Here is a 15,871-nt window from a genome sequence, read left to right as displayed (position 1 = left end):
CACTAGTGACATTTCTCAAAAACCTATGCTTGTATATACTTAAATTAGCCTTTCAAATAATAAAAATAAATGTCTAAATTATTTGAAACTTGTTCATTTTTGTATGTCCACTTGCACTCCTGAAATTTCCCCAAATTAAAAAGGATGTGGCTTCAGCAAAAAAATGGTATGAGTAATAAGACATGGTAATGATGTGTGGGCAAAAGAAACTTGAGAAGACCTATAGATATTTTTTCAATATGTAGACTCAAGTGTTTTTCTTTTAGATCACTTCCATCAGACTTAGTACCTGAGGGGTAAAAGGAACTCTTTGGAAAACTCAGTCTATTTTTTTCTCCAAAAATTTGCCAAATATTGAAGAAGGAAGAAAATTTCCAACTGGGTTGTTAGATAGTAAGCCAGTGCTTTGGGAATTATTCAATTCTCTAGGAAATCAGCCAAAAAAATAGGGCCTTATTTTCAATAAAGTTAAAGACTTTACCTATATAATCTGTAAATAGCTATATTTGGAGATTATTCTAGGTAGAATTATGAAGAGAACTATCAAATATTATCTTCCATTATTTTCTTATCCTCTGTCCTCCAGTCATTTATAGTAACCATACTGGTTTTGAATAAAACAATCTAACATCTAGGGAATATGGAATATGAGAAATTATCTCTTAAATATTAGGAAAACATTTTCAGCCATCATACCACTTTGTATTGTACAGATGTTCACACCTACTTCATTCACGCCTCCTCCTTTCAGCAACGAGCAAATCCCACCAATATAAGCTGCCCCGCTCCGGCTACTCTCAAATTGACTTCCCCTTTTAGAAAAGGAAATGAAAAATGCTTACTGTTCAGAGTTCAAATATCACCGTACCGCTCATTATTAATTTACCACACTTATTTTCTCAATGCAAATACATTCTTATACTGTATATTCCTAAGGTAAGGGAGGAATGTGAATATTGTTTACACACATAACTGAAAAAAAAAGAGTTTCTGAGGGATATTTCCCCACGTGAGCAATAATATCTTCAACAGAACTATACCTGTTTTTAAAAATTATTAATATGATGTACTCTGAGAAGGATACAAAATCACTTCTGATCAAAATGCCTAACTTGAATCTCTTAATAGGAAAACATCAGATATCCCCACAATGGAGCACATTCTATAAAAAAGCTGACCTACATTCTTCAAAAATGTTAAGCCCACAATAAACAAAGAAAGGCTAAGGAAATCTGTCAAATTAAAGGAGACTAAAGAGACAGGACAATTAAATGCAATGCATGACCCTGACTGGCTCCTGAATGTGGAGAGGGAATTAGCTATCAATGACATTTTTCAGACAATTGGAGAAAGTTAAATATAGAAGATGGGTTACTTAAAAGTATTGTATCACTGTTAAATTTTCAAGTTTTAATAATTTACTTTCGTGATATAAGAGAATGTCTTCATCTTTAGGGAACATACATGTATTTAGTAGTGAAGGCTCAACAAGTGAGTATCTCCCCCCTTGCTCTCAAATGGTTCAGGAAGAAAAAAAAGATAAATGGATGAAAGGAAAAAAGGAAGAAAGGGAGGAGAAAAAGGGAAGAAGGAAAGAAGGAAGAAAACCATAAACAAATGGGGTAAAATGTAAATTGATGAATCTGGGTAAAGAGCATATGATATTTCCTTGTAGTATTCCTGCAACTTTTCTATAAATTTGAAATTGTGTAAAATGCATAAGTTATCCAAAATACTCTTTTACTTCCACTTATAGCTTCCTTCAACATATCTTTACATAATAGGTTTCTTTTTAAATGCTGTTATATCAACTACGCATTTTATCCCCCTAAAAAAACCCATGCAAGTGAGAAAAAATTAAAAATAAACTCCAGAAATACTAAGATCTCCCCTTAGAACCAAAGCAAAGGTAGCATTAACATTTAAAATGTAGAAACTTAAAAGAATATAATCTGTCAAGAATATTCTTTGAGAATTAACAGTACTTCTACTCAAATGCTGATTGAATCTCTTGAAAATTAAGTAAAAATATGCATGCAATAATAAAATAATTCAAAATTAAACCTCTTACACTTTCATGACAATTTCAAACAATCTATACTTTAAAACTTCTTCCAAATGTATCTGGCATGTCAAGTCCTGATTGCATTACACAGGAGAAAGGATACATCTCAGTCACAAGTAATGGAACATTCAGCAGGGAACCAAAAAAAGTAATAAATCATAAGCTACGTACGAAAAAAGGTGAACTGCATCACTCTTCTCTTTGATAAAATCCCTCCTGTATTTCATAAACTCACGTAGCGTGATCAGTGGATTTTCAGATATGGCGAACTTGTTGTCAGCTGCCCAGGTTTCCATGGCAACCAATACTATCCTTGTTTTCAGTTGGTCTTTATATATCTGATATATTAACAAAATGAACACACCGGCTATACATGAGGTAAAATCAAATGATTTGTGAATAAGTCTATAAGGCTCCTTTTATGAAAACTCTTGAGTTTTAGTTAAATGTAAAAAATTACATTGTTTTTAAGGGAGATAATTATTTTTCTAATTCACATGCATTTTCCTTGAGTAACAGTCAAACCATTTACAACTAATACCCAAAGAAAAGAGCACTAATTAGAAACAAGAAATCACTTCTTGGCAAATATTTGCACCCTTTTTCAAGGATCTCCCTGAGTCTCTTGTCTGGTACCCTGGAGAAAGAATTTATGCATTTTTGGGTTTCCCAAGCAAAGAACAGGACAATGAAGAATCCTCAAGGATATGATTTCTATGTAACCTGATTGGCTCCAATTAAACTTGTGGAGAAGTACCCGCATTGCCTTGTCAAGAAAAGATTCAGAAAGTAAATACAGTAGGATTACTTAGTGTATCGTTACCACAGAACCAGGCACTCTCTTGAAAATAGCACAACCACTGTATATTTCTCTGATGTTGTAAATATATCATGAATATTTTTGCTAAGGGCTAGGACTCAACTTTTTATTTTTCAATGTGAAAAATATAAGGAGTAATTTCAAGCATAAATCCATGGGTAACTTTAACCACCTCCTTTTATTATCTTCCCAGCCAAAGATCAAAATCAACAAAGTCCACTGCAAGGTCACTAGGAACTTATGGGACACCCTGCCTGAAGAGCAATTCAGAGCACCAAAATTTTAAGAACCATATTATCCCGTCTGTTAGCAATCAGGAGATGAAATTCCTCTATGACAATATTGAATCCAGTTGATACTTACTAAATCTGCCATGTTCACCACAGATTTCGCATATGTATTGGTGTGTACAACAGAAAGCCGATGTTTTTTGAACTGAAAACAAAACAAACAAAAAAGCAAGTGAAGGGCTTCCAAAGTCACCAGTAAATAATCACCTAAGCAGAGAAAACAGTGTAATTGAAACATCTCTATGGCTTTCTGTAAAAAGCATGAATTGAGAACTAGTTCTTTATATGCTGTGCAGTCTGAGGCAAGGCTCTTAAAAATTTGAGGCCTCAGTTTACTCAACTGTGAGATGAAGTAAAAAAATACCTATTCTATCCATTTCACAAGTTTATTTTTAACACAAAACTGTTACTCAAAATGATAAAATATATGAAAGTTGTCTACGAATGCAAGACATACAAATTTAAGTAGGGTGGATAGAAAAAGTATACATGAATACTGCTATGAGTATTAAAAATTACAAGTTCTACAAGACTTAATTAGTAAGGAGAAGAAAGCCCTACAGCAAGGGTCACAAAGAGTTAGCTTAAAGACTAGATGTGGATGACATAAACCTTTTGTTTGGCCTCAACAGTGTTTTTAAAACCAGGAAATATCATGTAAAACCTGATTTCTTGCTTCCCTTAAAATTAGCATCCTCCCATGTTGATAACTAGCAGGTACTAAGAGGCAGCCACTCCCACTAGACAGGCCATGTGACTCTTCCTTTGCCACAGGCCTCACCTCTCCCTATTGCTTTACATCTGGCTTACTTCATTTGGGTTACCTGCCTACAGATCTCTATAAACATCTGAATGTGCACTATCCTAAAATGTCCAAATATATGTTCTTAAAACTTACTCTGATCAAGAAAAAAATCTCAGGAAACACTAACATTCATTGACTTCAAAGAAGTTAGAAAGATAAAACTTAGTTTTAGCCTGAACAAAGAAGCAGCACTCAATCTAGATTTATTATTATTGTTGTTGTTATCATTAGCAACAGTAATAATAGATGATCAATATCTGTTTAATCATATGCAAACAAATGGCACATTTTCCCTCAAATCACTCAAAGCAAATTAAAATGCAATTTTACCTGAAATTAAGTAAAATTCAGCAATGTGCATCACTGAACATGTTTAGTTTAAAACGGTGGCTACACAGAGCAATTAACATTATAACTCACTGTTAAGTGCTCAATGTAAGCTACTTACTGCAACATGCCCATAAATTGAGTATGCACACTTGGAGTCAAAATAAATGACTCATCAAGAAGGAAGTTTTGCCAGAATCCTATCCCAAAATCTTCACTGCTTGCCTATATAAGCATTTCCATATGGTTTGCTGCAGAGTAGGTCAGAAATTGAAAAGCTGCTTTTCTTTTATTAGGATAAAGTTGTACACTGCAAACCAAAGCATCATATTACTGGTGCCTCACTGATTTCTCCAATATTAAAATATTCATTTAACAAATCCAAAGGGCTGACAAATTTTAAGTCAAAGAAATATTTTTGGGATCTTACAAAATACTGCTAGTTACTTCCACCTAAGAATGTTTCCAATTTAGAGGTTGTTACTGGCTAACAAATATATTTGGCTACACAAATGTCTTCTCCAAATTATAATTTTCTGGGCTTCTTGTTTCTTCCAAAACCTACTTCTGCACACACAAGTTTTACCTCTAGGCACAGACAAATTCAAACAAAAAACTCAGCAAATCCTACCATTAGATGATCATTCACAATCATCAGCTCAATATATTTGGTCTCCTCCTCTACGTTACGAGGATGTCGACGAAGCTGCAATATGGTAAAGGAAAAATAGCACCTAAATAAGCCCTCTGAACTTGGCTGTGGAAAACTAAGAAATATGTTATACATTATGTTACACATCACACTACCCTTTTTCCAAACTCTGCTTATTCCCCATTCTCACAGCCCTTGGCAACCATTTTTCTACTGTTTTGTGAGTTTGACTTTTTTTTTTTTTTTTTTTTTTTTGGTTCCACATATAAGTGATACCATGCAGGATTTATCTTTCTTGTCTGGCTTATTTCATTTAGGATAATGCCTTCCAGGTTCACCAATGTTGACAAATGACAGGATTTCCTTCTTTTTAGAGGCTGAAACTCCATTATACGTATATAACATATATAACATATTTTCTTGATACATTCATTTGTTGATAGACACTAACATTGATAATGCCGTACCGTATAATCAAAATTTGCCAACAGAATTTAAATATTTTCACTAAGATAAAAGGTAAATATGTGAGGTGATGGATGTATTAACTCAATGGGGAGTTCCTTTCACAATGTATATCTACATCAAATTATTCCATTGTACATTTCAAATACCTTATAACTTTGCCAATTAATTATACTTCAACAAGGTTGAAAAGTGTTTTTAATTTTAAAAAACTAAAACATGAGAGAAATAAACAAAATTTCCACTTTTATTCCTTCAGAATTCATTTGGGGGATGAATTTTTGTCACTTTTAGTTTTTGAATAGGTAATAAATTCATATGATTCAAAGATTAAAGAACTATAAAAAGGTTCAGAATCAAAGTCTTTCTTATTTCTTTTTTTTTTCTTTCTTATTTCTGTTCCCCATCTACCTAGTTGCTAACCCTTCACCCACAATGGGTATACCACAGTTACTGGTTGCTTCCAGAAATATTTATGCATATAAAATCAAATATAACATTTTATTTAGTACTTCCATTTATTTCACTAGCTTTTGTATCAGGTAATTTTCATTTATCAGTCTATCTTGGAGATTGTAACACATGAAAAACATTCTTTCTCATTTAAGCTTCTGAGGATCTTAAAGGGATGCAGCAAGTGTTTAATGGACATTTTTATTTTATAACCTCCAAATCTTAAATTGAGAATGCCCTTTCTTCCCCTGGTACAGCTCAAGGGATCCCCCAAATGACATAAAAGCTTTGTTCTGATAGTTTTGAGAGCTTCTAGGCAGTTCTGGGTTAGCTAGTATGGCTATAATATATCTGTCTATTCAATATTGAATTTTCTCCACCTTCAAAATCATGCTCAGTGGATGCCATGGTAGGAGACACTAAGGCAGTGTCTTTGTATCCGCAGTTCATCTATAATATAATCTTTAACAAGATGTATAAAATTAAATTTTTCCATTACTCCATGCTTTGATATACATTTTTTCAGTAAATCTTTTTATTCACTTGTCCAATGGCCATTTTTGTGAGGGGGTATACAATCAAACCTAAATCATACATGAACATTTGCTTTGAGAGATGCATTTAAAAAAAACAAAACCTGCTGCCACATGGATTTTGCTTCAGTACTAAATGCATTTCCGAACTTTTAAGCTTTTTTTTAAAAATTCAAATCCCGTATTACACCAAGTTGACAAGGAATAATAGTCTATAATTCTCATTCTAGAAACCAAGAGGTAATATAAACTGCATCCAATGACACAAGCCTTTTTAAAAACAATGCCTAGGATGATAGTATCTGCTTTGTAATTGTGGAAGAGACCAGAACCTTACCAGTTAATACAGCAGACTTTCTAACAAGACTCAACATTTTCTTAATGTCAGAGAGCTGCTATACTAGCAATACAGTTTTATAGCACTTCACCATCATGGGCAGACAGCTGTCTCAGATAAAGAAATCCAGTGTTTGCCTTCAAATGATGGGATATCACAGATGTTTGTGACCAACTTCAAGGAACGTGTTAAAAGAAAACTATCCTATTCTCTGATCTCATAATTCATGAAAATAAACACTATTTCAAATTAATCTTTTTGGCAATCTTAATTTATTTAACTAGCCCTCAGTATATACATATATTCACAAAATATATAAAGCTTGTGGTAGCAATTCATGGAACACTAAGCCTTCTGAGAGGCAGTATACAAAGCATATGTGGTCATAAGCACTTCTCTGAGACCAGACTTTCCAGGTCAGAATCTGAGCTCTACCATTGAATAACTCACTATAACCCTGGACAAGGTTCTTAAGTTCTTATACTTCAATGTCTTTAGCAGTAAAAGGGGATAATAATAATACTTACCTCATAAGATTTTTATGAGGATTAAATGTGTTAATACAATTAAAAATTCTTAGAACAGAGCCAGGCACAGGTATCTGTGCCTCAATTAAAAAAAGCAATTATTATTGACACTAGAAATGACCCTATACACGTATTTTATTTCATACTTACTAAAAATATTTTAACAGAAGATAACTCGTTTCTTTTTTTTTTTTAAGATTTCATTTATTTATTCATGACAGAGAGAGAGAGGCAGAGACACAAGCAGAGGGAGAAGCAGGCTCCATGCTGGAGCCTGACGTGGGACTTGATCCCAGGTCTCCAGGATCACACCCTAGGCTGAAGGCGGCGCTAAACCACTGAGCCAACCGGGCTGCCCAGATAACTGGTTTCTTACTAGAAATCTTAATAGAGGTCTATTTCTCTCAGCTTGTGTTTTTTTTATGCCAACACACATACATAATATATGGTATCTTAATCTAATAACCATAGTTCTGTTCATTCCTTTCCTTTCCTTTTTTGAGTATAGTGGACACACTATATTCCATTAGTTTCACATGTACAACTTAGTGATTCAACTTCTCCATCCATTATGCTGTACTTACCACAAGGGTAACTGTCATCTGTCACCAAACAACACTATTACAATCTGGCTGACTTCCCTGTGCTGTGCCCTTTATTCCTATGACTTATGCATTTCCTAACTGGAACCCTGTGTCTCCAATTCCCCTTCACCCAGTTTGCTCATCCCCTCCACTCACTTTCCTCTAGCAACCACCAGTTTGTTCTCTATATTTACAGGTCTGATTCTGCTTTTTGTTTGTTTGTTTATTCATTACTTTTTAGATTCCACAAATGAGAGAAATCATATGGTATCTGATGACTGGAGCTCTTATTTCACCTAAACCATTTCCCAGCTCTGTTTCTAGCCAAGTTATCTTCATATTTCAAAGATATTTTTTTTTCCTGCAAAGGAGATTAACAGAACCTACTTCATGTGGTGTAAAGCATCACACAAGTAATTATTTTTGCTAAGTCCAAGATCCGCTGAACATTCATAAAGCTGACATCCTGAGTTTACATCCCAGACTCCAACATAGCTCACGTGTGACAATAGCATTTTGTGGCTTTAAAACCTGGTGGATTCATTCTTAAGAGGGTATCTTTACAAATAGGCTCCATGATGTGGTACAACCAGGAAAGAAAAGAGGCCTGATAGAAAGAACCTAAGATGCCACTGCATGGGCCATAACCCATCTGTATGATGAATAACCATAACCATATTAGCATCACTATCCCGAGTCCCTTTTGAGTCTATGAACAATATGGCCCTCCTTCACTGCTCCTACAGATCTGTCACCTTACTGTTTACTACAGCCTGACAAATGCCTGAACTAATACTTAACCTTCCTATAGAGACTTAATATAGATTTAAACGAATGGCAGTTGCCAGTGTCTTCAAAACATCATGGAATATACCTGTGAATACATACCTGCCGTTTACTTCTTTTTGGTCTTGGCTTCAAAGTAAATTTTGGTGGAGTGATGTGTACTTGTTGAAATTCTAAAAGGAAATAAAAATAAATTAACTTAGTGCATTTGCCAGGTTTCTTCCAGATAGGGCAATCAAAGTTTTACTATCCCTTCCTAATATAAATTATATAGTAATACTTCAGTTATTAACTATTAGCAATTATTATAGTTATTAATAATTAATATAAATAACATACATTATATAAATAACTATATGGTTACTATAAATTTTATAATATATGTTACACTTAAAGATAATATAGAACATTAATCAAAATAATTATGTTCATATTAATACTAAAAATATATCATAAATTAATACAATTTTTAAAATCTCAATACTATTCCTGTTCTAATTTATCTCAAAATTTTTCTCATATTTCTCCTATAAATACCATCATATTCCTTATTAAGAATCTTCTGAATAGCCAATCTAGCCTTTCACTACTGACTTTCAATTAAAGGATAACACACCAAATGCCAATGAAGATGTGAAACAATTAGATCTCCCATATAGTGCTGATGAGAGTCTAAAATGGTATAGCCACTTTAGAAAAAGGCTCAGCAATTTCTCAGACAACAGTTGTTCTCAGAGTACCATCTATACATGAGTGGCAACATTACCTGGGGGCTTGTTAGAAATGCAAACTCTAATAACCCATCCAAGACGTATTTAATCAAAAACTCTAGAATTTGGTACAGCCACTGTGGAAAACAGTATGAAGGTTCCCCTCAAAAAATTAAAACAGAAATACCATATGATCCTGCAATCCCATTTCTGGGTATACAGTCAAAGGAACTGAAATCAGGATCTCGAAGAGATAGCTGTACTCCTATGTTCACTGCAGCATGATTCATAAAGGCCAAGATATAGAAACAACCGAAATGTTCATAATTGGATGAATGGATAAAGAAAACGTGGTATTTATTAAATGCAATAAAGTATTATTCAGAATTAAAAAATAAAAATATTTCAATTTGTGACAACATGGATGAACTTGGAGGACATTTTGCTAAGTGACACTAGCCAGATACAAAAGGACAAATACTACATGATATCACTTATATGAGGAATCTGAAATAGTCAAACTCCTAGAAGCAGAAAGTGAAATGATAGTTGCCAGAAGCTGAGAAAAGGGGGAACAGGGAGGTATTAATCTAAGGCACAAAGTTTCAGTTGTACAAGATGAATGAATCCTAAAGGTCTACTGTACAGCAGAATGTCCAGAATTAATAATACTATGATGTATAGATTTTGCTAACAGTGTATACTTTTCACCACCACCACTACCACTACCACTACCACTATTACTGTAATAATAATAATAAAGAGGGTGGAAAGAAACTTTTAGAGTTAATGACATAGATTATAGTGATGACTTCAGGGATGTACACTTTTCTCCAACTTGTCAAGTTGTATACAATAAGTATGTACAGCTTTTCTCTAATGTCATTCATATCTCAATTAAGTGGCTTGAAAAAACCCTCTAGACATGGGATCCAGCGGTCTGTGTTTAACAAGCTTCCAGGTGATTCTCTGATACACTCTGCAGTTTGAGAGCACTATTGTACAAACACATATCTACTTTAAGACCCAGTAATTCCACTGCCAGGTATTTGACAGAAGAAATGTAAACATGTGTCCACAAAAAAGATTTTTATAAGAATGTTTATAGAGTTCTTTTATTCATAACAGCCAAAAACTGGAAACAACCCAAATATCCATCAACAAAATGGATAAAAAGACTGTGGTATCTTCAAACAGCAGAACATACTCAATAATTAAAAAGAATAAACTGTGGCTACCTCTGACAACACTAATCTCATAGGTATATGCTAAGCAAAAGAAGCTGAACCCAATGTGTGATTCCATTTTCATGAAGATCTAAAACAAGCTTAACAATGGTGGGGGTCAGAAAAAGGACTGCAGAAGTAGGTGGTTCGCGGCACAAAGGAAGGTACTGGGGTGATAGGAATGTGCCAAATCTCACCAAAGGACTTACACATGTGTCAAAACTCATCTAATGGTATACAAGATTTATATATTTTATTATAGTAATTTTTAAAACAGACTGTGCTAAGGGGTCTGAAGGAAACAAACAAATGTTTTCTTAGGGAAACTAGTCCTAAGAGATGTGTCATATAAAACAAAAGGTTCCACAGTTAAACAAGTTTGGGGAACACCGGATTCTATTCTATCTCTGGGAAATACATAATGCACAGCAAGACAAAGGTACTGATAACCCAAGACCCAGGAAAACTTTATTAAACCTAAAATAAACAAGCTTATTCTTAAGCTTCACAAGAATTTTTTCTAACCTATCATAATAAATCCAAACATCTAGAAAGAAAAGTAACACTCTTAAAATTGTGCCAATTTCTGATGAGAAAAGGAAACCAGAAACTAACTGAGACAGATCTGAGTTTTAGAAGATGTTCAAAATTATTTTTAATGACAGCAAAACTGTCAAGTTATCTTTAAAGTTTCTGTGGAAAAGAAACCCTGAACAAAGTTTAAAAAAAAACAACTGTATGATTCAATCACAGTAAAGTTCTTAGCGGGATTTTTATTTATTACTTTAAATTTTAATTAATGTTTATTGCTTCCAGTAAGACCTATTAGATTGTAGGTTTATTCTCAGGCAGCTAGTCATGATTTACTTTCCTTCCATCACAGGGATTGTAAAAGTTTCATAAGATAACTGAAGGAACAGTCTAAAGTATCTGCGTAAAGTAAGAGCATCTTTATGGTTATTAGCAGATATTTCAAAATACTGAGTTCTATAAAACAGCAATCCCAATCCCTTTGGCAGCAGGAGAAAAGAAGTGCAGAAGATCAAGGAGTTACAAATCTATTTCAGAGAAGGGGCATTAGCAGACATTCATTTCATTTTCCAATGAGGAGACAATGTAAACTTCCTTAAAAGTTTATATTTATTGGGGACGCCTGGGTGGCTCAGCGGTTGAGCGTCTGCCTTCGGCCCAGGGTGTGATCCTGGAATCCCAGGATCAAGTCCCACATCAGGCTCCCTGCATGGAGCCTGCTTCTCTCTCTGCCTATGTCTCTGCCTTTCTCTTTCTGTGTCTTTCATGAATGAATAAACAAAATCTTTTTTTTTTAAGTTTTTATTTATTGAAATAATCTCTACACACATTGTGGGGCTTGAACTCACAACCCCAAGATCAGAAGTCACATGCTTTTCCAACTGACCCAGCCAGCTGCCCCAACAATGAAAATGTTTAAGTGGTTTTCCTAAACAGTAGTTTAGGATATGCTCTCAGCCGGATGATTCCTCCATTTCCCTCTGCTTCTCTCCCAGCACACACTCTTACAGGGGCACAATGCAAACCCCTGCTCAGTCCCTAGCTAGCTGTGGGACCCTAAAAAAGACAAGATAGCTGAGCCATTTCTTCTTCTGTAAAATGTAAATAATTCTATCAATCTCACAGAGCTGTAGCAAAGATGAAAGTGAGATTAAAAATTAGAATGTACTAAGGCCATAGGGCTCACTAAATAGGAAAGGAAGCCCCTCCACACTAGATATTCAGAGTGTGTGCTACCTTCAGAAGGAGAAAGCCAATGAGTCTTATATAGCCAGAGGCAAATGCTCTCTATACAATCACTGCTCCACTACTGAGGATAAAGTATAAGTATGCTGCCCTACTTGTCATGTGAAGATTTGGAAGCAGCTCAAACCAACAACTATAAATAAATGTGCCTGTAAACAAACACATATGAGAAGGAAAGGCTATTTTCTAAAAGAAAAACACATAATAAAAAGAATTAGGGGAGCCTGGGTGGCATAGTCAGTTAAACATCTAACTCTTGGTTTCAGCTCAGGTCTCAGGGTTGTGAGATCGAGCCCCGAGTTGGGCTCCATGCTCACTGAGGAGCCTGCTTGAGATTCTCTCTCTCTCTCTCTTCCTCCCCCTCAGCCCCTCCCCTTGCCTCTCTAAAAGAAATAGATGAATCCTTTTTTAAAAATAAAAATAAAAAGCATTAATCTATAATCATTCTTTCTTAAAATGCTGAGGCAAAAAGAGATGAGGAAAACAACAAATGGGAAAATGATTACAAGTTCATCCCTGTTTACAGAATCAGTATCTCATCAAAAGTGAAGTTTATATTTTGTCTATGCAGTCCAATTTTTGCTCTAACTTATTTCTCCTTTCAGAAATAACTTACTCTGATTTTTCTAATTTTAAAAAGTCTTTCAATGTGCTCAAGCTCTATCTTTCCAAATTCATCCACTACAAACATGAGGTCAGTTGGCATTTTATTCTCCCTCTTGATGTCCTTGACTTGCTGTCACTTTATTTCTAAAATTGTTATGAGCAGTCATGAGCTAAGGATATTCCACATAGAGATAAGCTCCACAGCATTAAAATGAATTATTAAAGTTGACTTTTTTTTTAAATCATAATATGAATGTCATACCAGATGGAAGATCATCCAAGGGAAATTCAAATAGTCTGGATTTGTAAACCGAATGAAAATGGAAATCCTCCTGAAAGAAGACAAACAACAGAGATTAAGCACGTGGGACTGACCAGTTATCTCCAACCTCAAGCAATGAGAGCTGAAGCAGCTAAGACACCTAAAAGAATCCTTGCTTGATTACACACTCTTCTGGATTTGAAAAGGCAAGGAGCCACCACACAAGCCTCTCCTGCTCCTGGATTCCCCTGGCACTGGAGAGATCTATTAGAAACAAAATGCTTTTGCAGACAGAGAAGCCAAAGCCTGTAGTAATGGAAAATAAATGAATGAACCTATTCCCCCAAGGAGGAGTAAGACATCTGGGAAAATGGACTAATGCTTTTTATAACTGATTTCTTTCCATGGATCCCTGCCCCACTTTAAGAGGCAGATAACTAACTTTTGTTAGGCAAGGACTGCAGAGCTAACACTCTTCTAGTATCAGGGAGTAGGATGACAGGTACAAGTAGATGCTCAAACGGATCCTGCTCAAAAATTCAAATATCATACAAGTTCTGTGACAAACTAACAGACAAAAAGCCATATTTCATCTAAGAAAAATTAATGAGCTTTCAAATAATTACTTCTGGCTCCTTTCTAGTAAAAAAACAAACAACAACAACAAAAAAAAAACCCCAAATGTCATAAACAGTCAAGTTTCATGATATTGCTGTAAAAAAAAAAAAATCACCTCCCAGGTAAAGTGATACAATAGCGAGCAATAGGCATCCAGAAAGTAAAATACAATACAAATAGCTGCACTTTATGGGTGGCAAAACAGTGTGTATTTTTAGAAATTACTTGCCTAAGTGTTTGAACAATGTTCCATGACGCAAGGAAGAATATTTGCCTGCACAGAGCTAGAATGGAGGTGTATTATGTTTCTCTGCAGTCTACCATATAAACTCAATGCTTTTCTCACTTATGGAAAATGAATATTTCAACTAAAATAAATCAAGTAATTAAAAAAATTTAGATTTCTCTACATTTCATCAGCAGAAGGCCTTACAGACAATGGGCAACATAGAAAAATCTGAACTCTAGAAACAAAAGAGAGGTGGAAAATCACATATCTATTGATTTGGTCTGTTATAAACTTAATATCTGTGTCCTCCCTGCAAAACTCATATGTTTAAGCCTAAATTCCCAATGTGACTGTATTTGGACAGGACCTAAGAGAAGGTGATAAAGGTTAAAATAGGTCTTAAGGGTGGGGTTGGGCTGGTGCCCTTTTAAGAAGAAGAGACACCACAGTTCTCTATCTCTCTGTCATGTGAGCACACAGCAAGAAAGAGGCAATCCAAGGAGAGAGCCCTCATGGATCCTGCCAGCATCTTCATCTTGGACTTCCAGGCACCAGAACTATGATAAAATAAATTTGTGTTATTTAAGCCCTCCAATATCTTGTTCTGACTGCCTGAGCAAACTAAGACAAATCCTAGCACATGACGGTGGAGACAGAACAAAAATGGAGGTTTCAGAACACCTCAGAAGAAATTTCCAATACACAGAGTAAAAGGCTAAAAAAAAAAAAACAACCTTGTGAGTTTGACTTATTCAATATTTAATTATATATATATGTATATATTTATATTTACTATCCTGACTCTAAGAAATAAAAATTTTTTTATTTATAAAAATAAATATTTAAAATATTAAAATATATAAAAATATTTTTATTTATAAAAATAAAATAAAGACAAAAGGAGGAGGAAAAATGAAGGGGAAAAGCTCCCAATATCAATTTTTACATTTGCCACAGCAAACAGAGGGAGCACTTACTTGAGAGGTGTCATTTTCTTCTGGTTCAATGAGATAGGTGTGGTTCCCATCATAGAACATCCCACTGCCAAGGACAAGAAAATAATTAGGCATGGCTATCGACTCTTGCCTCAGAACAAGATCATTTTAAAATCAGTAGCTGCCAGAGGACCAATTTACTTCTCAACACTCACTTCCCAATCCCATCCATCACCACCAGATACACACCACCTACCATACACACACAGACATACACACACTCCCCACATACCATACCACACCACATATACATTCCCCACATATCACATCACACAGATTACACACCACATATTGCACACCACACCACACATGCTTCCCAATACATCCCACATACACATGCACACTGCACCATATCACACATGTGTGCATACACACACACACACATCTACTAAGAGGGAAAGACCCCATCCCTCTGACTTCCTATAAGCAGCAGTGTCCCCAGGTTCAGGATTATCATTCTCTAATCCTCCCTCCAACACATAATTCTAAAACTTTAATATGCAAATAGTTCATCTGGAGAGCTTGCAAAAGTGTGAAACTTTCAGGGCCTTCCTCAGATTTCTTGGCTAAGGCCCAAGGAGCTGCATTTTAAACAATCCCAGGTGGTTCCGATGTAGGCTGTCAGGGACTATGCTGAGAAATGCCTACCTACCACACACCTGGAAGATGCTCTCGTAACAAGAGCTGACACATTCCAACAGCTTACCATGAACTAAACACTTTACACTCATTTAATCTTCTACTCATCTGTGGAAATGTATGAGGGAGGTACACTCATATACTTGCCTATACTCATTTTACAAGG

At 35.1% G+C, this 15,871-nt stretch overlaps 1 protein-coding gene across 25 annotated transcripts in view; it reads right to left on the bottom strand.

Moving 5' to 3' along the window:
• ADAM22 (ADAM metallopeptidase domain 22) overlaps positions 1–15,871 on the bottom strand; it is a 225,040-nt gene that overhangs the window by 61,289 nt on the left and 147,880 nt on the right. For all 25 annotated transcript variants that reach the window (XR_012002656.1, XR_012002653.1, XR_012002654.1 and 22 more), the window contains exons 6-12: positions 15,049–15,112; positions 13,225–13,294; positions 8,747–8,817; positions 4,939–5,013; positions 3,249–3,320; positions 2,237–2,403; positions 728–812 (exon numbers count right to left, since the gene is read on the bottom strand). Coding sequence is in view for 22 of the 25 variants with exons in the window: in XM_072764193.1 (XP_072620294.1) it covers positions 728–812; positions 2,237–2,403; positions 3,249–3,320; positions 4,939–5,013; positions 8,747–8,817; positions 13,225–13,294; positions 15,049–15,112 (604 nt within the window). In the remaining 3 variants the exon portion in view is untranslated. The remainder of the gene's footprint in view (positions 1–727; positions 813–2,236; positions 2,404–3,248; positions 3,321–4,938; positions 5,014–8,746; positions 8,818–13,224; positions 13,295–15,048; positions 15,113–15,871) is intronic.

This window comes from Vulpes vulpes, chromosome 7 (assembly GCF_048418805.1).
Source record: "Vulpes vulpes isolate BD-2025 chromosome 7, VulVul3, whole genome shotgun sequence".
Lineage (NCBI taxonomy): Eukaryota > Metazoa > Chordata > Mammalia > Carnivora > Canidae > Vulpes > Vulpes vulpes.
This window is presented reverse-complemented; position numbering and strand designations above follow the sequence as displayed.